This window comes from Bos indicus x Bos taurus, chromosome 5, assembly GCF_003369695.1.
Source record: "Bos indicus x Bos taurus breed Angus x Brahman F1 hybrid chromosome 5, Bos_hybrid_MaternalHap_v2.0, whole genome shotgun sequence".
In the NCBI taxonomy this organism is placed as follows: domain Eukaryota; kingdom Metazoa; phylum Chordata; class Mammalia; order Artiodactyla; family Bovidae; genus Bos; species Bos indicus x Bos taurus.
In genome coordinates, this window is record NC_040080.1 from 52,799,160 (window position 1) to 52,821,807 (window position 22,648).

General features: G+C 45.8%; 1 protein-coding gene across 1 annotated transcript in view; it reads right to left on the bottom strand.

The window, feature by feature from the left end:
- Positions 1–666: 666 nt before the first annotated feature.
- STAB2 (stabilin 2) overlaps positions 667–22,648 on the bottom strand; it is a 172,033-nt gene continuing 150,051 nt past the window's right edge. Inside the window, exons 60-69 of the mRNA XM_027541952.1 lie at positions 22,420–22,561; positions 17,752–17,885; positions 15,554–15,719; positions 15,304–15,410; positions 10,930–11,049; positions 10,015–10,155; positions 6,663–6,770; positions 5,714–5,842; positions 4,664–4,780; positions 667–1,204 (exon numbers count right to left, since the gene is read on the bottom strand). Of these exons, the coding sequence (XP_027397753.1) occupies positions 1,154–1,204; positions 4,664–4,780; positions 5,714–5,842; positions 6,663–6,770; positions 10,015–10,155; positions 10,930–11,049; positions 15,304–15,410; positions 15,554–15,719; positions 17,752–17,885; positions 22,420–22,561 (1,215 nt within the window). The 3' untranslated portion in view covers positions 667–1,153. The remainder of the gene's footprint in view (positions 1,205–4,663; positions 4,781–5,713; positions 5,843–6,662; positions 6,771–10,014; positions 10,156–10,929; positions 11,050–15,303; positions 15,411–15,553; positions 15,720–17,751; positions 17,886–22,419; positions 22,562–22,648) is intronic.

Sequence of the window (22,648 nt, forward strand, 5' to 3'; positions counted from 1 at the left end):
GGACGTTTCATATAAATGGAATCATCTGGTATGTGGTCTTCTGTGTCTGATGACTTCTTTCACTGAGCATCATATTTTCAAGGTTCATCCATGGTGTTGCATGTATCTATTTAGTTCTGTTTTAGGAATGCTATTTCATTGTGTGGCAAGACACAGTTTGGTTATTCATTTGTAAGTCAGTAGACACTTGGCTTGTTTCCATGTTTTGGCTATTATGAATAATACTAATAATGCTACCTCTATAAGTTGTAGTATGGACATGTGTTCACTTCTCTTGGGTCTGTACCTAGGAGTGGAATTTCTCGATCACATGGTAATTCTATGTTTAACTTTTTGAGGAACTGCTGGACTGTTTTCCACAGTAGGGGCACAATTTTACATTCCTACCAACAAAGTAGAAGGGATCCAGTTTCTCCACACCCTCGAGGATACTGGTTATTGTCTGTGTTTTAAGGATGGCCATCCTCGTGGGTGTGAAGTGGTATCTCCTTGTGGTTATTATGTCTTCTTCACACAAACAAGCAAACCAAACAGAATTAAGAAAGAAGCACTCATAATGCAGATGTTGGCTAACTAACAGCCCTAATGAGCCCTAATGAGTTGATTTTACCTTCAGAGTTTGACCCCTCCTATGGCAAATGGTCGATTTGTTTCCCAGACACTGGATTTGTTCCACTGACTTTATTTCTGTTCTGTAACCAATAATTGAGCACATTTCACATGCCACACACTGTGCTGGGTGTCAAGATAAAAAGACGAATGAGGAAGGTCTCTGCCTTCGGAAGCTTACAGTCTTTTTTTTTTTTTGGAAGCTTACAGTCTTAACAGGGAAATAAGACAAGGTCACTAGAGTGCTGGGCAAAAGGTAAAAGGTGCTACTGAAGGTTAGGGAAGATAGCAGAGGGTCAGGGAGGGAGCAGTCCCCTGGGTGGTGGGTGGGCTTAATATGGTCTCTCACCCACAGAAACAGAATATCCCCTGGATCAACTGAAGCGATGAGGTATGGCTTGAGTGCTCCAGACTTTGAAATGTTAAAGGAGCTTACATTTCCCACAGTCAACTGGGGCTGAGGATTCACAGTTGATGGCCTTTCTGAGGTGGCTCTGGGGACCCAGGTGGCAGCGGTGATGTCTGGAGGGGGCAGGTCCAGCCCTCATAGCGCCCCCAGGGGGTCACTGCTGTCCAGCAGCTGGTCGGCAGGATCCTGGAAAAGAGAAGTCTGTGAACCAGGCAGAAGGTGCATCCTTCGAGGTTGAACATAATATTGGCTACTGGTCTGAGGCCTTGGCGGGTTTAGGGCACACTGGTTGTTTAGTTGCTAAGTCATGGCCAGCTCTTTTGTGACCCCGTGGACTAGCCCACCAGGCTACTTTGTCCATGTGATTTTCCAAGCAAGAATACTGGAGTGGGTTGCCATTTCCTTCTCCAGGGGATCTTCCCGACCCAGGGATTGAACCTGTATCTCCTGTATTGGCAGGTGAATTCTTTACCACTGAAGCCCTGGGGAAAGCCCTTAGGACATGCTACCCCCAATCCAGTAACTTGGCATGTTAAATGTCAAACTGAAGGAATTCTTTTACATGACAGAAGCAGAAAGGTCACTCTGACTAACTCTGCCCCCTACCCTTTTCCCCTGAAACAGGTAATAAAATTCTCTCATGAAATTTTTAGAGGAAAGAAGATGCATCACTTCTGGGGAGCTGGGGGCCAAGAAACCTGTACAAACAAACCTTGTTCACTAACCCTTATCTTCCTAGTGACTTCTTCACCATTTACTACCTCTAGGTCCAAAGCTCTCTTGTCAATTCCTCACACATTTAGTCTAAAAGGTGCAAAGGCTTCCTGTTCCGGTCCCTTCTTTGGGTCTTCATTTTCTCATGAAGGCTCCCATGTACACATAAATGTTCAATAAAATATATATGTTCTTCTGTGAGTCTGTCTTTACCAGTTTACTTTTCAGGCCCAGCCATGAATCATCAGAGGGTCAAGGAAAACTTTTTCCTCTCTTTCAGCCTAAAAACACTATTTTTCCTGCAGTCTCTTGTGAACACATCCGGTGGGAGCGAGGGTGGCTTCACGCTGCTGTCCTGGTTCATGGCCTGAAGATGGGGTATGGTCTCGGCCTGAACATGTGGACAAGTCATTTCACCTCTGCAGAATTTTTCTCATCTATTAAGGGGCCTAATAGTATTTATCTGACAGGGAGGTGTGTGAATTAAGTTAGATACTACTCTAAGGAAAATAAAACCACCCCACAAAACATGGCTGTTACTCTGGTTACAAAAAAAATCCTTTCCGGTTGACAGTTCATCCTGAACTGGGTCTGATCAGAAGCAATAGTCCAGAGGCGGCCTCCTGAACCTCCTGCTGTCTGTGGCTCTGATCAGACCGCAGCTCTGTCCATTCACATAATGGATGCTCACAATGTGTGGATTGGCTCCAGGTCGTCTAGAGGCAACATCTGCTCCTTCAGTATAAAAGGCATGAGAATAAAGCAGATTTGGGGCTGGTGCCCTCAGCTTAGGATTCCTGTAACTGGAATATTTTTGCCACCTGGTCTGATTAGGAAGGTTGAACCGAGTCCTGTCTCTTAGGTACTCTCACCTGCCTCAGGTGAGTATTCCATCGACAGTGCTCATGGGGCCCCGAGAAAAGCCAGACAGCTGAGAGGCCATGGAGAGCCCTGAACAGAATATGAAATTTTTCCCCTTGCTTTTATGTTACTTTTTTAAATTTTATTTTATTTTTAAACTTTACAATATTGTATTGGTTTTGCCATATATCGAAATGAATCCACCACAGGTATACATGTGTTTCCCATCCTGAACCCTCCTCCCTCCTCCCTCCCCATACCATCCCTCTGGGTCGTCCCAGTGCACCAGCCCCAAGCATTTGGACTCCCCTTGCTTTTAAAATGAGGTTGATTTCCATATCACAAGGCTTATAGAAATAGACGGTTAATAAATGCAGCTTAACTGAACTTGCCCTTGAATCTGGACTAGAAACTTTTACATGGGTTTGATTAAAAAGCAATAGGATTTATGATCTGATTATTTTCCGTATTGCAAATATATTAAATCTACTACCACAGGCACTGAGAACCATGGGAGAGTTGCATTTGGTTTACTAGAAAAATAACAACAAAGTGTTGCATTCTGTAAGCTTAAAATGGTACAATAGAATGCTGTAACGTTTCAGTGCCAACTTATAAAAATTCAGTATAGCCACTGCCCCGTGGACTTCAGGTGCATCACCCTCCCAGTGTGGATATGTTCACCACCCTGGAAGATGTCTGAACCCCCTACCACTGGGATTTATGGATGATGGTAGAATAGAAGGATTTGAGCTCACCTCTTATGAAAACACCAAAATTACAAGTAAGGCTTTCATTCAGATTTAACAGAGAAATCAAAAGCTTTGCAGACAAGCAAAAGCTAAGAATTCAGCACCACCAGACCACCTTTCTAACAAATGCTAAAGGAACTACTCTTAAGTGGACAAGGCCACAACTAGAAACAAAATTATGACTAGAAAAGCTCATTGGTAAAGGCAAACATCCAGTAAAGGATGGATATCACACAGAAGTGATATCAAAACCAGCAGTCATGAGGAGAACACAAATGCAGGATATGGGAAATGTATTTGAAATTAAAAGACCAGCAAGTTAAGATAATCTTGTTTATATATGGACTGCTATAACAAAACATCACGGTAACTACAAACTGAAATCTATAATAGATTACACACACATTTAAAAAAAGGGGGGGGAATTTTTATGGAGACTTCCTCACATCGACTATCAGCTACATTTCTGGCCTCTCCCTCTGGAGAGTGAAGGGTTGAACTGAAAAATCCCAACCTTCGAATCATGGTTTGGTCTTTCTGGTGACCAGAAGGCATACAGGAGCCAACCCAGAATCTCAGAACAAAAGATGCCCCTGGTATTCTCACCACTTAAGAAATCAGAGGAGTTTATGAGCTCTGGGGCAAAGACCAGTATGTTTTCTCTTATTTCACTCTTAGCTTCTCAGTCCAGACCTGGTAACATAGGCAGAGTGTGTCTCGCACATTTGATGTGAATGGGTTCCCTGCCACAGCGCTGCGGTCAGTGGCGGCTCCATCCAAGCTCAAGGGTCACTAATTCTAGAAACAAGTGGCCCTTTCTTGGAAGACCAGAGCAGGACCCATGCCCCTAGATAAAAAAAAAAAAACCTCGTCAAAGAGACGTAGCTCCTAAAGTAAGAAGCAGCTCTGACAACAGGCAGAAGAATCCCGGACAACAGTGTAAATGTTGAAGCAGTTTCAGGTCTTCCTTTGAGCCTGCTACCTCGTCAGTGGTTGTGGCAGAATTCAGCCCAAGGTTTCTTCTCCTTGTCACCTCTCACCCGGTCCCAAGGTTGGGGTTGTGCAACCCCTAGTTCTTTTCTAGATCTAACCGATGGACGCCTCTGCAATCCACAATCCACCCAGGAGAGCTCAGAACACAGAACGACCACAGGGCTTCACCCAGCTTGCTTCTAGGCTTGTAGCCTGGAGACGTGTCCTAGAAGTGAGATTTCTTGGCGCAGTGCTCTACACAGGTCTGCTGAAAGACATCATTGCCCTACCCGCCGCCCCCCACCAACCTCAGCTGAACCTGTTTTAGATGAAGAGACAAACTCACTGTGAACGGGTCGTAGGAAGGTTCCGGGGTTGCTGAAGTTGTGCTCTCGTACATGGGGTTCGAGATATTCTCGGGCTGCTGCTTGCCAAGAGCTGCAACGTCAATGTCCTCTTCCGACTGCTCGGACAGACAAGCACAGGGCTGAGCACCACGAAGTCCCCAAGGTAGGGTGTCGCAGCCAAGTCGGAAGCTAAGGCAAGCCCCGCCCCCACCTCCACCTCCGGGAACTTTTCTGTTGTCCTTTTATTGAGATCTGATCTAGATGTAATATCATGCACCAATCTTAAGTGTTCAGCTCAATGACTTCTTAAATATGTTCACCCATGTGTGACCACCACCCAAATCAGCATACAGGGCATCTCCATCCTCCAGGAGGTGCCCTCATGCCCCCTGCCTGCCAATATCTGGTCCCACCCATGGTAAACTGCTTTTCTGACTCCCATCACCTGGAATGGTTTTACCTATCCTTGAACTTAGTATAAAAGGAATCGTGCAGCATGGCACTTTTGTTAAATGTGGTGTATATAATCCTTGTATAGGTTATCTGCCAGAAGGAAGTGACCTACTGCTTGGGGGCTGCAGCTGTATCCGGCCCGCAGGGTCTCCCATGGTGAACTAAGACCCACTGACCTGGATGTGGGTTCAGCTGTTCAAATAGGGCCAGTGTGTTTCACTGGCTGTGACCTGAGGCCTCTGGCTGTGCAGACCCCCAACGTGTCCCCACCCTCAGAGTCAGCTTTGAAGCTTGTCTTGTGATTCCTCCAAGGTGAGTGGCCTCCTGGGCCCCTGGTGAATTTGGCTCCAAGCCACACCTGTGGCATGAAGGGCTACTGGCTGCCCTTCGCCCTCCTCCATCCTCTGATTCAGCCAGGTAGAGGGCCCTGGAGCTGCCACTGCTGATCTCTTCGGGGCAGAGGCCCCATCCAGGAGACAGGAAAAGTGTGCCAAGTGCTCATCGAGGAAGCAGCCGGTCTGCTGGAGTAGCCCAGAGCTGGAGCTGGGTTTCAGAATGGACCCCCATCCCCATGGTCCTGTTTTTCTCTGTCTTACCTCAAAATGCTGGAAGCCAATCGTTCTCCGGTTTAGTCGAAAGTAGGAGTACACTGCCAAAGCAATGGCTCCGATGACCAGGATGATGGCAAAGAACACCCCTGTTCCCAGGCTGGTGTGGCCTGGCGTCTACACACAGAAAGGGCAGTGGTTGGTACCAGAACTAAGTGACTTCCCCATAGAGGCATGCTTCCTGGAGCCCACCCCATTCTGGCTTGCCTGAGGCATCTTGTGCCGGCTGGGATAAAAATAATGATAAAGCTGTCAATATGTATCTAGCTCTTACTACTTCCAGGGCCTGTTCTAAGCCCCCTTACATAAAATAATCCAATTAAATGTATAATAACACAAAGAGATAAGAACAGTTTCTACTGTTTCCATTTTTATACAGGAGAACAGAGACACAGAGAGGGTAAGCACTTGCCCAGTGTCACACAGCCCGTAAGTGGTAGAGGTGGGCTTTGAAGCCAGCCTGGTTTTGGAGCTTCATACCTTTAGAACAAAGTTAGAAAACTAACATCACCACCAACTGACCACAGCCAGCTGACCAACTCTTATAAAGCAAGTGCCAGGAACTGTCTTTATTATTTTACATTAACTCATTGTCTTTCCAAGAATCCAGGGAAGAAGGCATTTTGACCTCCATTTTGCAGATAAGAAAAATGAGGCTCGATGATGTTTCTGGGGCTTGTCTGAGTTCACATGGTTACGAGGTGGAGGGGCTCAGGATTTTCACTCCCCTTCCAGTGGTTTCTCCACTGGCACTTCCTGCCCTTTTCATTCAGCAAATATTGGTGCTGACACGTGTTATGTCACTGACACACTGGATGCGGGCTGGGCATCCCTGAGGCCAGCTGCCATGGATGGGGTGGCAGGGCTCCCAGGAGTAGCTCGCTACTTGGGGAGTGGACATCGAGGCTCCTCCTTACCAGGAATGCTGTATACTCACCCCTGGGATAGAGGGAGCTTTTAAAGGCTTGGAAATGACATGAATAATTCCATTGGAGGCAAAGATGTCCCACTGCAGAATGGCTCTTCCATCCACGAACCTGGTCTCCTAGGGAGGTGAGAAGAGGGCTGTCTATCAGATATCTCTGACTATCTGATTCTTTCTTTCCATGTGGGCAGACTTAGCAGCAGCAGCAGCAGCCCTTCCATGGAAGAAAGTTGTCCAGTTTCCCTGAGGTCCGGGAGCCTGGGTTTCAGGCCCATCCTCACTGATGGGCAGTATGGGGCTTGTGCTCACCCTCTGGACAGCCCAGAACAGTACATTAGTAGTTCTTGTGCCAACAAACTGTTCTGGGCTGCAGAGAACCCAGGAGGTCATTCTATCCAGCCCTCTTGTTTAACAGATGAGGGGTCAGAAGGAAAATGGTGTGATCACATAGTTCGTGATCACACATACCAAGATCACATAGGTAGTAGGTGGCAAACCCCATGCCCCAATTCCAGACCCACTGCTGTGAACATCACACCACACAAGAAAGGGATGTTAAGTGAGCTAATTCCTCGCTAATCAAAGTGTGAGCCACTGGCTTGTGGTGTGGGCACACCACACAAGAAAGGGATGTTAAGTGAGCTAATTCCTCGCTAATCAAAGTGTGAGCCACTGGCTTGTGGTGTGGGCAGACACCCGGGAATTGATTAGAAATGCAGAACCTGGGGCCCCACAACCCACCTGCTGAATTACAATATGCATTTTAACAAACTCATAAGTGATTTAAGTGCCTGTTAAAGTTTGAGAAGTACTGGTCTAAAGTACTGATCTTCAATAATAAAGATCATTTATTAGGTAAGTATTAAAAGTATTCATTAGGGCTTCCCTGGTGGTCCAATGATTAGAAGTCAGTCCACCTTCCAGTGCAGGGGACGCAGGTTCGATCCCTGGCCCAGGAAGAACCCACGTGCCTTGGAGCAACTGGACCCAGGTGCCACAATTACTGAACCCGTGCCCTAGAGCCTGCAAGCCACAAATACTGAGCCCATACACCATAATTGCTGAAGCCTGTGTGCCCCAGAGCCCATGCTCTGCAACAAGAGAAGCCACTGCAATGAGAAGCCCATGTGCAGCAACGAAGACCCAGTGCAGCCAAAAATAACTAAATAAAATTTAAAAAATACTCAGTGTTTATAAAAAATATTCATTTAGCCCTTGCTACATGTCAGATACCATTATCACATGTCAAAATCCCTGAATCACTGAATCTCCATAAAAGCATATGATCTGACAAAACCACAATGAGGTATCACTTCACACCAGTGAGAATGGCCATCATCAAAAAGTCTACAAATAATTATTAATGCTGTTGAGGGTGTGCAAAAAAGGGAACCCTCCTACAGTGCTGGTGGGAATATAAATTGGCGCAACAACTATGGAGAACAGTATGGAGTTTCCTCAAAATACTAAAATTAGAGCAACCACATGATCTTGCAACCCCACTCTTGGGCAAATTGCTAGAGAAAACCATAATTCCAAATGATACATGCAGCCTAATGTTTATGGTAGCACTATTACAGTAGCCAAGACTTGGAAGCCACTTAAATGAGCATCAACAGATGAATGAATAAAGAAGATGTGGTACATATAAACAATGGACTATTACTCAGCCATAAAAAGAATGAAATAGTGCCATCTGCAGCAACATGGATGGACCCAGATTATCTTAGTAAGTCAGAAAGGTAAATTTTGAATGTGTCATATATGGAATCTAAAAGAAAAAGATGAACTTGTCTCCAAAACAGAAATAGACTCATAGACTATTTCTGTAAACTTATGGTTAAAATTTGACAGCATATTTAAAAGCAGAGACATTACTTTGCCAACAAAGGTCTGTCTAGTCAAGGCTATGGTTTTTCCAGTGGTCATGTATGGATGTGAGAGTTGGACTGTGAAGAAAGCTGAGTGCTGAAGAATTGATGCTTTTGAACTGTGGTGTTGGAGAAGACTCTTGAGAGTCCCTTGGACTGCAAGGAGATCCAACCAGTCCATCCTAAAGGTCCGTCCTGGGTGTTCATTGGAAGGACTGATGTTGAAGCTGAAACTCCAATACTTTGGCCACCTGATGCGAAGAGCTGACTCATTTGAAAGACCCTGATGTTGGGAAAGATTGAGGGCAGGAGGAGAAGGGGACGACAGAGGATGAGATGGTTGGATGGCATCACCGACTCAATGGACATGGATATTGGTAGACTCCGGCAGTTGGTGATGGACAGGGAAGCCTGGCGTGCTGCGGTTCATGGGATTGCAAAGAGTTGGATGCGACTGAGCGACTGAAATGAACTGAATGGTTAACAAAATGGAAAGGTGGGAGGAGGGATAGATTAGGAGTACAGGATTAACATACATAATGTGAAAAAAGTGTCAGTTGTGTCTGACTCTTTGTGACCCCACAGACTGTAGCCTGCCAGGCTTCTCTGTCCATGGAATTCACCAGGCAAAAATACTGGAGTGGGTAGCCATTCCCTTCTCCAAGGTTCCTTCTCAAAGGAACTATATAGTTCCCTGTGCTATTGTCTGAGCCACCAATTGGTCAGAGGGTCAATATTTTGTAATAACTTATATAGGAAAAGAACCTGAAAATACGTATATACCTGAATATATCTATAAAAAACTGAATCATCTTGCTGTGCTCCTAAAACTAATACAACATGTAAATCAACTAGACTTCAGTTGAAAGAATACTTTAGAAGCCTGTGATTTGAACATCATGGTCATGTTACCACCACCATCACCACTTCTAATATCACAACCACCACCATCATCCCCACCATCGTCATTGCAATTATCAACACCACCATTATCAAAATAATTTCACTGTTACCATCATAAGCATCATCACTGCTATCGCCATCATCAACACATCACCAACACCCCTGTCTTTCAGATGAGGAAACTGGGACCCAGAGAAGTTCAGACAAGTTACCTAAAGTCCTAGAGCTAGTGGGCGGCAGACATACTAAGGTCATTTGACTTCAAGGCTCACGTGTTAATACCTGGGATAGGCTGAAAATCTGACAGAAATAAAGGCAGAGAATCAGACAGCTTTAGAATGGTTTCATTTATAGGTCCTCATTATCAGCTTCTGGGGCTGGCGGTCACCAGGGGCTTAGTGCTCAAGGAGTAGGGGCTGCCTGACAGTCAGTATGGTGTGTTCTGGTGTTCAGCCAGTACCATCTTACTGTAGCTTTAGAGTTTTCTTTCGCATTATAAGCGTTGCCATCTATTAAGCACCTACTCTATGCTAGAAACTTTGCATTTATTATCTCCATTTCTCCCAATAAGCCCAGAAGACTTTTCATACCAGTTGGCGCTGGTCCTGGCTGGAGGTGATGAGCAGCTGGCTTCCCAGCCTCGTGTGCACGATGGTACCATTGACAAGGTCATTGTAAAAAAAGATGTTGATGTTGGAGAGGTGGTGCTCTATGTCCCGCCCAGACAGGGTCTGAGAGGAGAGGAGAGACATAAGAATGGTCTTTAAAAGTCAAGCAATATTTTTTCATTTTCGTGATAAGGATGACACAGAAAAAAAAAATCACTTCTCGAGGCCTTGACTTTTCTGCCTCTACTTGGAAGTCATTTTAATGGTCTAAGCAAAGCTTCCCAGTGATGTCCTGAGAGGAGTGGGTCTCGAGTGGGTAACAAGTGAGCAGAGGTATTGCTTTTCTCAGCCCTCAGTGGGATAAGGGCTCGAGGCTGTCGGAGCCTGTGGGCAGGCTTAATAAACGCTGCCAGCTCCTCTGTGTGCCATGACACGAAGGAGGTCGGTGTGGTAGATCAGTTGCATCCCTGGCCCCAGTTCTTCACCTCTCCCTGTATCCTTGCCCTTTGCCCTATAACTCTGAGGGCCTCCCACTCTGGCTTTGGGTTCAGCTACGTGACTTTTTGGGTGTGTGGTATGTTAGCAAATGAGACCAGACAGGGTCTTAGAAAGTGCTGGCATTTTCTGCCAGAAGAACATGCCTGAGATAACCTGCTGAAGCCTGAGAGCCCTGTGGAGCAGAGTCCCAGACAGGCCAGGCTAGATCGGCTGATGGCCAGCCCAGCTCAGACACGCAAGCATGCCTGGCCAAGCCCAGAACTGCCAGTTGATCTGCAGCTGTGTGAGCCACATAAATGTAGCTACTGCACTGTGGGGTCATTTGTGACATTGCATCGTTGAAGTGATAACTGATACTGTCTAGAAGCACTAAACGCAGATACCAGGAACCCAGCTCACCTCGTTTTCCCCGAGCCCACCGTTCTGGGGCACAAAGAGGGTGCTTCGGATTGACAGGTCAGTCAGGTGTTTCAGGAATGCCCGGCCTCTGGCTGAGCTGTTGGAATACACCAGCACTTCCTGGGGATAGGAAGGAGGTGGTCAGAAGGGTCAGCGTGGTGTTTAGGGAGGGACTGGCTGGAGAGGGCGGCATCACCCCTTTGGGAGTATTCCTGATGATCACCCCAGCTCAGGCTGCCACTCATCTGCTCATCTTTCTGACTGCCCCTTGGGAAAATTTTAGGAGGATTTTTCCTTTCCTTGATAAATCCTATGGTCCTAAGACACAGCCAGATCACAGGCCATTCTCAACGAGGCAGCTTGTGTAGGCTTTGAGATCTTAAGTGAATTCCGGAGTCTTCTTTTGCCAAAAATTTGCAAGGCACCCGCTTCACCCAGAGGAAAAGCCAAAGTCCTTACAGTGCCCACGAGGCCCAAACCACCTGGAGTCTTGCTCCTCTGACCCTGCACCCAGCTGTCCTCTTGCTCACCCTGCCCCAGCCACACTGGCCTCCTTGACGTTCCTCAGGCTTGCTCAGCAACGTCCTGCCTTTCATCCTTTGCCTGGCTGTTCCTTACGCCTGGAATATTCTTCCTTGAAATCTGCATGGCTAACTTCCTCTCTTCTGTCCACACTTTGTTTACATCTTACCTTCTCACTAAGGCCTTCTCTCATCACTCTAGGCAACATGGGAACCCTGTGGGTCCCCTCCCCACCCCCATAGTCTAGATCACCTTCTAGCATTCAATACTATTCGCTTTATTCTGTTTCTTGTCTGTTTTGTTCACTGATATATCTCAAGCACATTGTTAAGTACTCAATAAATATTCACTGAACAGATTTTAAGAAATCGCACTATGCACTTCAGCACTGTCATCGTGCAGAGAGCCCTGCTGCTGCCCAGAGAAGTTGAGAATTTGCTGAAGGGCACACAGCCAGTGGGTTTTGTTCTACAAAGTCTTATCTGAGATGCTGTCACAAGCCACACTCCCACACAGCACAAACATTGGTTTGGGTGTTCATCTTTAGAATATTTACAGTAACCCTGAGTTTTTAGGCTAGTTAAGTGGTCTGTGGACAAAGACTCACTATTTTGGGGTCCTGGGTCTAGCTTCTGCCCTGTTCCTACAAGCCCTGTACTTATGCTCTGTCCCCTCTCCTTGGCTGTGTCCTTGACCTTGCTAAGCCTCAGTTTCTTTATCTGCAAAATGGAAATAATGGCAAAAGTGACTTCATAAGGTTGCATAAGGATTTATTCTGTGTAACAAGTATTACTGAGCACCTACTATATGCTAGCCACAAGGCGGAGAAAATAATTTCCCTTATGGAGCTTATGTTTTGTGAAGCAAGTGAAAAGTAACCTGAACGGCCTCAGAGAATGCCTCGTGTGAAGAAAATGCACAGGACATGTTAGCTATTGTTATTATTGCTGTTATTAATATCAAAGCTCAGTTCTTTGATAAGTTCAGTTCAGTTGCTCAGTTGTTCAGTTGTGTTTGACTCTTTGTGACCCCATGGACTGCAGCACACCAGGCTTTCCTGTCCATCACCAACTCCTGGAGCTTGCATATACTCATGTGCATCGAGTCAGTGATGCCATCCAACCATCTCATCCTCTGTCATCCCCTTCACCTCCTGCCTTCAGTCTGTCCCAGCTGCTGCTGCTAAGTTGCTTCAGTCGTGTCCGACTCTGTGTGACCTCATGGACTGCAGCCCACCAGGCTCCCCCATCCCTGGGATTCTCCAGGCAAGAACACTAGAGTGGGTTGCCATTGCCTTCTCCATCTGTCCTAGCATTAGGGTCTTTTCCAGTGAGTCAGTTCTTCACATCAGGTGGCCAAAGTATTGGAGTTTCAGGTTCAGCATCAGCCCTTCCAATGAATATTCAGGACTGATTTCTTTTAGGATGGACTGGTTTGAGCTCCTTGCAGTCCAAGAGACTCTCAAGAGTCTCCTCCAACACCACAATTCAAAAGCATCAATTCTTTGGTGCTCAGCTTTCTTTATAGTCCAACTCTCACATCCATACATGACTACTGGAAAAACCATAGCTTTGACTAGATGGACCTTTGTTGGCAAAGTAATGTCTCTGCTTTTTAATATGCTGTCTAGGTTGGTCATAACTTTTTTTTTCAAGGAGCAAGCCTCTTTTAATTTCATGGCTGCAGTCAACATCTGCAATGATTTTAGAGCACAAGAAAATAAAGTCTCTCACTGTTTCCATTGTTTCCCCATCTATTTGCCATGAAGTGATGGGACCAGATGCCATGATCTTAGTTTGGTGAATATTGAGTTTCAAACCAACTTTTTCACTCTCCTCTTTCACTTTCATCAAGAGGCTCTTTAGTTCTTATTCGCTTTCTGCCATAAGAGTGGTGTCATCTGTATATCTGATGTTATTGATATTTTTCCCAGCAATCTTGATTCCAGCTTGTGCTTCATCCAGCCCAGCATATCACATGATGTACTCATATAAGTTAAATAAGCAGGGTGACAATATACAACCTTGATGTACTCCTTTCCCAATTTGGAACCAGTCTGTTATTCCATGTCTGGTTCTAACTGTTGCTTCTTGACCTGCATACAGATTTCTCAGGAGGCAGGTCAGGTGGTCTGGTATTCCCATCTCTTGAAGAATTTTCCACAGTTTATTGTGATCCACACAGTCAAAGGCTTTGGTGTAGCAGAAGTAGATAGTTTTCTGGAACTCTCTTGCTTTTTTGATGATCTAATGGATGTTGGAAATTTGATCTCTTTTCTAAATCTAGCTTGAACACCTGGAAGTTCATGGTTCATGAACTGTTGAAGCCTGGCTTGGAGAATTTTGAGCATTACTTTGCTAGTGTATGAGATGAGTGCAATTGTGAGATGAGTGCAATTGTGCAATAGTTTGAACATTCTTTGGCATTACCTTTCTTTGGGATTGGAATGAAAATTGACCTTTTCCAGTCTTGTGGCCATTGCTGAGTTTTTCAAATTCGCTAGTATATTGAGTGCAGCACTTTAACAGTATGGCGCAACTGGAATTCCATCACTTCCACTAGCTTTGTTCATAGTAATGCTTTCTAAGGCCCACTTGACTTCACATTCCAGGATGTCTGGCTCTAGGTGAGTGATCACACCATCATGGTTACCTGGGTCATGAAGATCTTTTTAATATATTTCTTCTGTGTAGTCTTCCCATCAGTTCAGTTCAGTTCAGTTCAGTTGCTCAGTTGTGTCCAACTCTTTGTGACCCCATGAATTGCAGCATGCCAAGCCTCCCTGTCCATCACCAACTCCCGGAGTTCACCCAAACCCACGTCCATTGAGTTGGTGATACCATCCAGCCATCTCATCCTCTGTCATCCCCCTTTCCTCCTGCCCCCAATCCCTCCCAGGATCAGAGTCTTTTCCATGAGTCAACTATTTGCATGAGGTGGCCGAAGTACTGGAGTGTCAGCCCCAGCATCATTCCTTCCAAAGAACACCCAGGACTGATCTTTAGAATGAACTGGTTGGATCTCCTGGCAGTCCATGGGACTCTCAAGAGTCTTCTCCAACACCACAGTTCAAAAGCATCAATTCTTTGGTGCTCAGCTTTCTTCATAGTCCAACTCTCATATTCATAGTCAACACCAATTCTTTCTCTAACAGGGACTTTCTCTTCATTGGACATGACTTGTAGCATATTAAAGTGACTTTAAATGCAGTGCAGGAATTCCCTGGTGGGCTAATGGTTAGGACTCAGTGCTTTCACTGCTGAGGGTGTGGGTTTGATCCTTAGTTGGGGAACTAAGATCTTGCAAGCCATGTAGCATGGGCAAAACTAAATTTTTTTTTTTTTAAAGATAAAAGTACAGTGAAGAATGCAAGTTGACTATATATTGAGAATTTGGCCACTGGGTGATCACCAGGCAGACTTAACTGTGCCCCACCCTGTCCATGAAGACAGAAGAGCAACTTATTTCTACAGGGCAGACTCTGAAGCTGCTGTAGTCGCAAACAGATAGATGAGTTACCAGCTAACACCAGGATAGCATTTTCCATCTGCTGGCCACAGGGCTAAGCACTTTACAAATATCAAGTCATTTATTTATCACCTTACCCTATGAGATTGTGTCATCTCCATTTTACAGATGAGCAAACTGAGGCCCAGAAGGGAAAGCAACTCATTTAAGGTGACGCACCAAGTAAGTGGCAAATCTAAGTGTCAAATTTGGGCAGTGCGGCTGTGTCCACACTCTCAACCGTGACTGTGAGCCTCCGCCTTCTCTCAAGGACTAGACTCTCTCATATCTGCTTTGAGTTCACCCCTCCACCCCAAGGTGAAAGCGAACAGATGTGGTACAGACCTTTAGGAAGTTTGTGAGCGAGGGGAAGGACATTAGGACCTGCAACAGATTTCCACTGCACGAGAAGCCATCTCCCACGTAGCCCACCTTGCAGGTGCAGTTCACATCTGGAAGGCAGAAACACACAGAGTCACACTGGTGCGGCAGGCGTCTTGGCTACCCCATCTCACGCTGGGAGGTTGGCCAGCCCAGCTGAGGAAGGCTTAGCAGCTGCATGGCCTGGAATCTGAAGCAAGGTTGGGGCCATTACCTTTCATCCGGTAGCAGAAGACATCCCACATCTCGCTCTTGTTGTTTCTTGGTCCATAGTCCACTATCCCAACGATACCAGAGCCGCAGTTCTGGGAGGCATAGGATGTGGGGTAGGCTACTCGCCCACTGTCTAGCCAACCTGCTGAGCAGAGGTGGTACTTGGCCTGTAGAGACAAAGATGGATGCTGGTCAGCTGTGATTTCATATGTATTGTGGAGTTTTGTGGCTAATGTCTGACTCCCCCATCAGACTGAAAACTCCATGGAGTCAGGAGTTATGGCTCATTTTGTCTATTGTACCCCTGTGCCTGGAACATAGTAGGTGTTCATTACATTTTTGTTGATTGAGCCACTGGATGAATGAAAGTGGTGCCTTCTCTTCCCTGTAAGTGCTCAAGTCCTTCATACCCATTTTTATTCCCTCTGCTCTTGAGAAAGGATTTACAAATAGCTAGTTACCCCTAGGTGCAAATTCCTCTGCTTATGGGTCAATGGAACTCCAGTTGATGGCCATCACTATCCTCACCATCATCATCCTCATCATGACCACCATCATGGCCAGCATCACCATCATCATCATCCCAACACTTACTGAGAGCTTATCCTGGGCCAGGTCCTTTTGCAAGCACTTTTCATGTGTCAAAACCTTTATCACCTACATCAACCCTTTGCGATAGAACCTTAAAAAAAAAGGTCTCTATAATTGAGAAAATAGAGGCGAAATGGGTTAAGTAACTTGCTCCAAGTCACAGAGCCAGCAAGTAGCAGGGCTGAGATTCAAACCCAGGCTCTCTACTCCAGAGCTCTTAATCTTAAAACCTGAGTTCCCATGTGTGTCAGTCATTCTGTCTTATTTCCTCTGAAGTGAAGTGAAGTGAAAGTCGCTCAGTTGTGTCTGACTCTTTGCGACATTGTGGACTATACAGTCCATGGAATTCTCTAGGCCAGAATACTGGAGTTCATAGCCTTTCCCTTCTCCCTGGGATCTTCCTAACCCAGGGATTGAACCCAGGTCTCCCACATTGTAGGCAGATTCTTTACCAGCTGAGTCACAAGGGAAGCCCTTGTGTGGCTTATTATCTTTAGTCCTTTATAAACATGCCAGGTGGGACAGGGGTTTCAATGCCTTGATTGAGGTCACACAATGAACAAGCAGGCATGTGTCCGCATGCTCAGTTGCTCAGTAGTGTCTGACTCTTTGCAACTCCATGGACAGTAGCCCGCCAGGCTCCTCTGTCCATGGGAATATCCCAGTAAGAATACTGGAGCAGGTTGCCATTTCCTCCTCCAGAGGATCTTCCTAACTCAGAGATTCCTAAATCCAAGTCTCCTGCAGCTCCTGCACTGGCAGGTGGATTCTTACTGCTGAGCCACCTGGGAAGCTCGAGCAAGAAGGAGAAACAAGAAATTCTGACCCTCCAAGATGCTGGGTCCTGGCATCAAGGGCTTTGTTCCTTGTAAAGAAATGTCAGGTCTGAAGATCTGGTCGTGATGGAGGTTGGAGGAAGGGCAGTAAAATCACGAGGATGGGCAGTGATCTTGTGAGCACTCACTGGTAGGCTACTCCGAGTTGCTGACCTTTCCAAATGGGCTGGGCTTCTGATGTTAGAGGCTGAGAGAGCTCTGGACAGAGCTTCATTTCCTACCTGGCTGACAGCTGGGGCAATTTCTCTGTACGCCCTTTGCAATGCCCCCAGGCATAGGGAACCTGGGCTATTCCAGAGACACTTGGCTGCCTTTGGGCTCAGGGACACCCTAGGCTTGTGGGTAACTGATCTTCTTCTGGTTTCCACCCGTGAGGTGCACACTTCCAGTCAGTGCCTCTGCCTTGGTGGTTGCATGTCATGATTGGGAGCAGACTTGTGGAGTCGGGGTATGTTGAGTCCTGGATCTGCCACTTCTTGGTTGGGTGACATTGGACATGTTACCTTTCCGAACCTCAGTTGCCCTATCTGTAAGATGGCAGTAGGAACACCTACCTCCAGGGATGTTGTAAGAATGGACGATAATGTCAGTGAAGCACCCACTCTGTGCTGACACATGACAGACCCCCAGTGGACATGCTCGGGAGCTCCCTGAACTCCCCCATCCAGGAAGGCAACAGCCAAAGACTCCCCTGTGTTAAGAGAAAGTGGCAAACCCACCATATGCACCCAGAAGACCCTGCCTGCATGGCACCCACAGACTGGCAACCCACCTTCTGGGCATAGGAGAGCTGGTTGTAGGTTGCCATAGTTGCAGCTTCCTGAGCACAGGCCTCTCTGGCTTTGTCAAAGGTCAGCTTGTACTGGCCGAGCGGGGAGCGTAGATGGAACACTCCGACGGTGGTATCTAGAAGCGGCAGGAGAGGAATTGTTCAGCCCCACACCTCAGCTGACAGTTCTCCCAGCAGAGATTTTCAAAGTGGAATGCTGGCCACATCCCAGAGTTTCTTGGGATGTCACTTTCCTTTGAGATGTCATTTAAAATACTTATTTCTTTTCTAACTATGAAAGTAGCAAGTGTTCAAGGTGGAAATGGGGCCAGACAGTAAAGAAAAGAAATAAAAAGCACCCATCTTCCTGCTCGCTGGAAATAATCATTACTCCATGGCTAACATTTTGATGTACTTCTGGTCCAGAATTTTCATTTTTGTAACTTTTAATTTTGATGTAATTTCACCCCTTCAGTCTTTTTTCTATTCATTTGCGGGTCACGTATATCACAAATACGGCAGTATGCTGCATGTATAGTTTTTAGAAGTCTTTCTTATAACATTCTTTCTGAGGATTCTTTCCCAATATTATACATTTTCTCTGACAACATGATTTTACCTTGATACTTTTAGTTGAACACTTTTTGTGAACTTCACAGCCATGAAAAAAAAATACATTAAAATGAGTTTCTGCCACAGAACACACGTATTTTCTGATTGCCATTATGCCTTTAAAAAAGTTTTCTAGCCATTTACCCCTTAGATACTAGAAAATATTCATCTTTAAAATATATGATATCTCTTTTAAACCAATTAATGCAGAGATCTGAAATAGATCAAGAACCAAGTCACATTTTTATATTGTCAAGTTCATTATCAGATGCCACTAAAAGGGTACATTCTACCCTCCAAAAAGAGCTAAGATTAAGGTTTTCTTTATTCTTTTTGGCTGCTCTGTCTGTGGGATCTTAATTTTCTGACTAGGGATCAAACCTATGCCCCCTGCAGGGGAAGTGTGGAGACCAAACCAGTGAAAGTGAAAGTCGCTTAGTCATGTCTGATTCTTTGTCACCCCATGGACTATACAGTCCATGGAATTCTCCAGGCCAGAACACTGGAGTGGGTAGCCTTTCCCTTCTCCAGGGGATCTTCGCAACCCAGGGATTGAACCCAGGTCTCCCGCATTGCAGGCAGATTCTTTACCATCTGAGCCATAAGGGAAGCCCAAGAACACTGGAGTGGGTAGCCTATCCTTTCTCCAGCAGATCTTCCCAACCCAGGAATTGAACCAGGATCTCCTACATTACTGGCAGATTCTTTACCAACAGGAAATGCACAAGATTTTCTTCTTTGATCATAGCCAATGGTATATTCATTCCACGGCCATATAATATTGTCAGCCAGATCTGGAACATAAACACTCACCAACAGAACAGCTTGGGGAGGAATGGACAGGTGTTTAGCCTCGTATCCTTGCCATGACAATTCTTAATTGTGTCTTTGAGAGGATATAACAGTATATTCAATCATCATTTACCAATTTGTAATTTCTCATTTTTTTGTGATGTTAGGTAATGCTGGGGTGGTGTGAAGTGAAAGTGTTAGTTACTCAGTAGTGTCCGACTCCTTGTGAGCCCATGGACTATAGCGTGCCAGGCTCCTCTATCCATGGAATTCTCCTGGCAAGAATACTGAAGTGGGTTGCCATTCCCTTCTCCAGGGGATCTTCCTGACCCAGGGTTCAAACCCAGGTCTCCTGCATTGCAGGCAGATTCTTTACTGTCTGAGCCACCAGGTTAACTTTATTCAATTCTTAGATTATTCCTATAGGATGTGTCCCTTGAAATGGTGCTCTGAGTCTTGGCATGAATTATTGTATTGCTTTCCGTACACATTGCCAAACTTGTTGCCTCAAAGGCTATGCTGGTTTGCCCTCCTCTGAACTATGTGAGACTAGGCATGTCCCCCTGAGTGTGGGATGACTCTGTGACCTGCCCACCAGGACGGCTGGGCCATTATCCCAATGCTGTCTTGTCTTGCTAAGGGTAACCACTCAGCTACAACAGAAGGTGGATCCAGATGTGACTCCTGGTCGCTCAGTATCACTACCATAATTTTCTTGGTATTCATAATAAAGTAGAAGAGTGAAGCCCCCGGGAGAAGATGGGTAATGCTCTAGGCAATGAATAGATTCTGTGAGCTGTGGAAACAGGCAGGACTGGCTAAATGAACTGTGCTCTAAAGAAAAAAAAAACCCAAGTATCACTTAATTCCACATTCCTCCTGGCAAATGACTCATGAGTCAACATCTCTTATCCAGCTGATCATTCTTGACCCCATCCTACATAGCAACTGCCTACAGAATCTCTGCTTTGAAGTCCTACCATCACCTTGTGATAGAACTTGGAAGATCCACAATCACTTTGAACATAGAATGTCCCCAACCAAGCTTTCAAAGTTCTTGGGTCCCCCTCTCCCAGATTGCTTTAATACCACCATTGAATTGACCTCTCGAGATGGAAACCTTACATTATGGTGGATCCTTTCCTTTTCTTCACTCTCCATGTCTACAGAGTGCCCTTCTCTCCTGGTATCATTCCTCTTCCCAGTAGAGACCCTGCTACCTTGGGGTCATAGCCTTGATAATACACCATACCCCCTCATTGCCTCATCCTTCCCAACTACCCTTGATAATTCTCTGCTGTCCACGAGTCCTCCCAGCAGAAATGCCTTGCCAGCTCCTCTCTGCTTAATCAGCTCAAGCATCTTTTAAGCCTCCACTGTAGCCCCCGGGGAGCTGTTTCCTGCCCAAGACTGCTTATATCATTACTTTGAGGGTTAGAATTTTAACACATGAATTTGTGAGGAACACAAACATTTAGTCCATAATATGTATTAAGTCCTAAGATACCTCCAACTCATTTGGGGGATGAAATAGAGGGTATATAAGCAGGAGAAATACATAGGATATATGACAATATGTGACAGTCTCTTTTTTAAAGGAGATTCCCAGTGTAGTTGAAGCCTTTTTAAGATTAATAAAACTGGGGGAAGAAAAGTAGTAAGACAGACGATAGCAATTTATCTCATGTAAGCAAGCAGCTTTTGGCAGGCAGAGCTCTCTGCAGGAGGCCCCCTTGTCTTGTCACTAACCTTAAACCAGGCATCCCCAAGTTCTACCCATCTCCAACCCTAGACCAGCTTTCAAATCTTTTGATCACATAATACCTTCCCCTAATGTGTTGGTTTCTTCTGTAGATCGAAGAAGTAGAAATGAAGAATAAGTAATTAACAGATGACCAGATCTCTTCCCCAGCTTCCCCTTCCCCAGCTTCCCCTTCAGTCATTTCATGAACCGACTGTGTGAACAAGAGAGCATCTACAGAAAAATCATAAGAAGTCGACCTGCACACAGTGGGGGATAGTGACAACTCTGTCCCCGCTCATCGCAATGATTAACTGAGATTACGTCCCTGTTTCCCTTTCAAAGCTTTCATGGCCGAGCAGACTCGTTGGAGGTTGGTTTGGGGAGGGGGACACTGAGTCCACCACGTACCCAGATTGCTGGTACCTTTCCTTTCGACCAACGTTTGTGAATATTGATTTTGTAAGTGGTGAGCAGTGAGACCTGATTTGCTAACAATGATGTTGTTAGCATCATGATGCTAACAATGGCCAATGATGAAGGCGGGGCCTTTGGGAGATTATTAGGTAAGGAGGTTGGAACCACAATGAGTGGGCAGAGTCCTTATAAAAGGGACCCCAGAGAGCTCCCTGTTCCTTCGGCTTGTGCAGACACTAGGAGAAGTCAGTGGTCTGCAACCTGGAAGACAGTCCTCAGCAGAACCCCACCACGTGGGCACCCTGATCTCAGGTTTCCAGCCTCCAGAGCTGAGAAATAAATTTCTGTTGTTTATATGCCACCTGGGCTATATTGCAGCAGCCCAAACAGACCAAGCCAGTACATAGCAGGTGTTAAATTAACAGTTATTACTGAGATGTCAGAAAGCTGCGCCACTAAAATTACCATGTCTATAAAACAAACAGTAAATCCCGATCAGCCACAATGCACGATGCTCTGAATCGCCTTCTGAACCACTGCGGTCACTCCTTGCCCCATGTTCAGAACCCCACTCATGGGTCCCAAATGGCTTTTCTCCATCAGGGGTCAAGATGCCCCACTACCCACATCTCTGCAGTGCTACCTGGCTTTTTATTGTGTGTTATGATTCTTAGTGTGATTCTACCTGTGGGTTTATGATAAACCATTCAAATCATCCATGGAAATGAATGTAGTATATATGCTGATTGATGTGCTATTATTAAAACAACTACTAAGAAACTGCTGCTCTGCTTGTGGGAGGCACTATCTCTTTGTTATTTAATATCTTAAACTATGCTCCTCAGATTCACTTCCAATCCACAGTGGCAAGGGTTGCTAAGCAACCAGGGAAGAGTGAGTATAGTAGCCAACCTGCGAGCGAGCTCCTAGTTCTAACATTCACAGTCCAGTTCTGAGTGTACTCTGCCCCTGGACTGCAGAAGCCCACTACTTCCTGGGCAATGCATGGGCTGTTTGGTCCCAGTTTTTAAGACTTTTCCCTTTTGCTCTTACAGAGCTTCCTTCCCCAACCCTTAAGATCAGGCACTTTGGGTCAAGATCACTCTGACCTTGGAAGTGGAGGTCGGCACAGTCGGCATTGGCATGGCACTGCCCGTTGTCCTGCAGGCAGCGGTCGATGGGTAGCTGCTCTGGCTCACAGTCCAGCCCGTCTCCCACATAATGACTTTTACATTCACATTTGTGCTTGCCCTAGGGGGAGAACAGGAAAGATGAAAGAGCCTTTTCTCTGGGCCCCCAGAATCCCATGTGCTCCACGGGCTACCATCCAGCATAGGA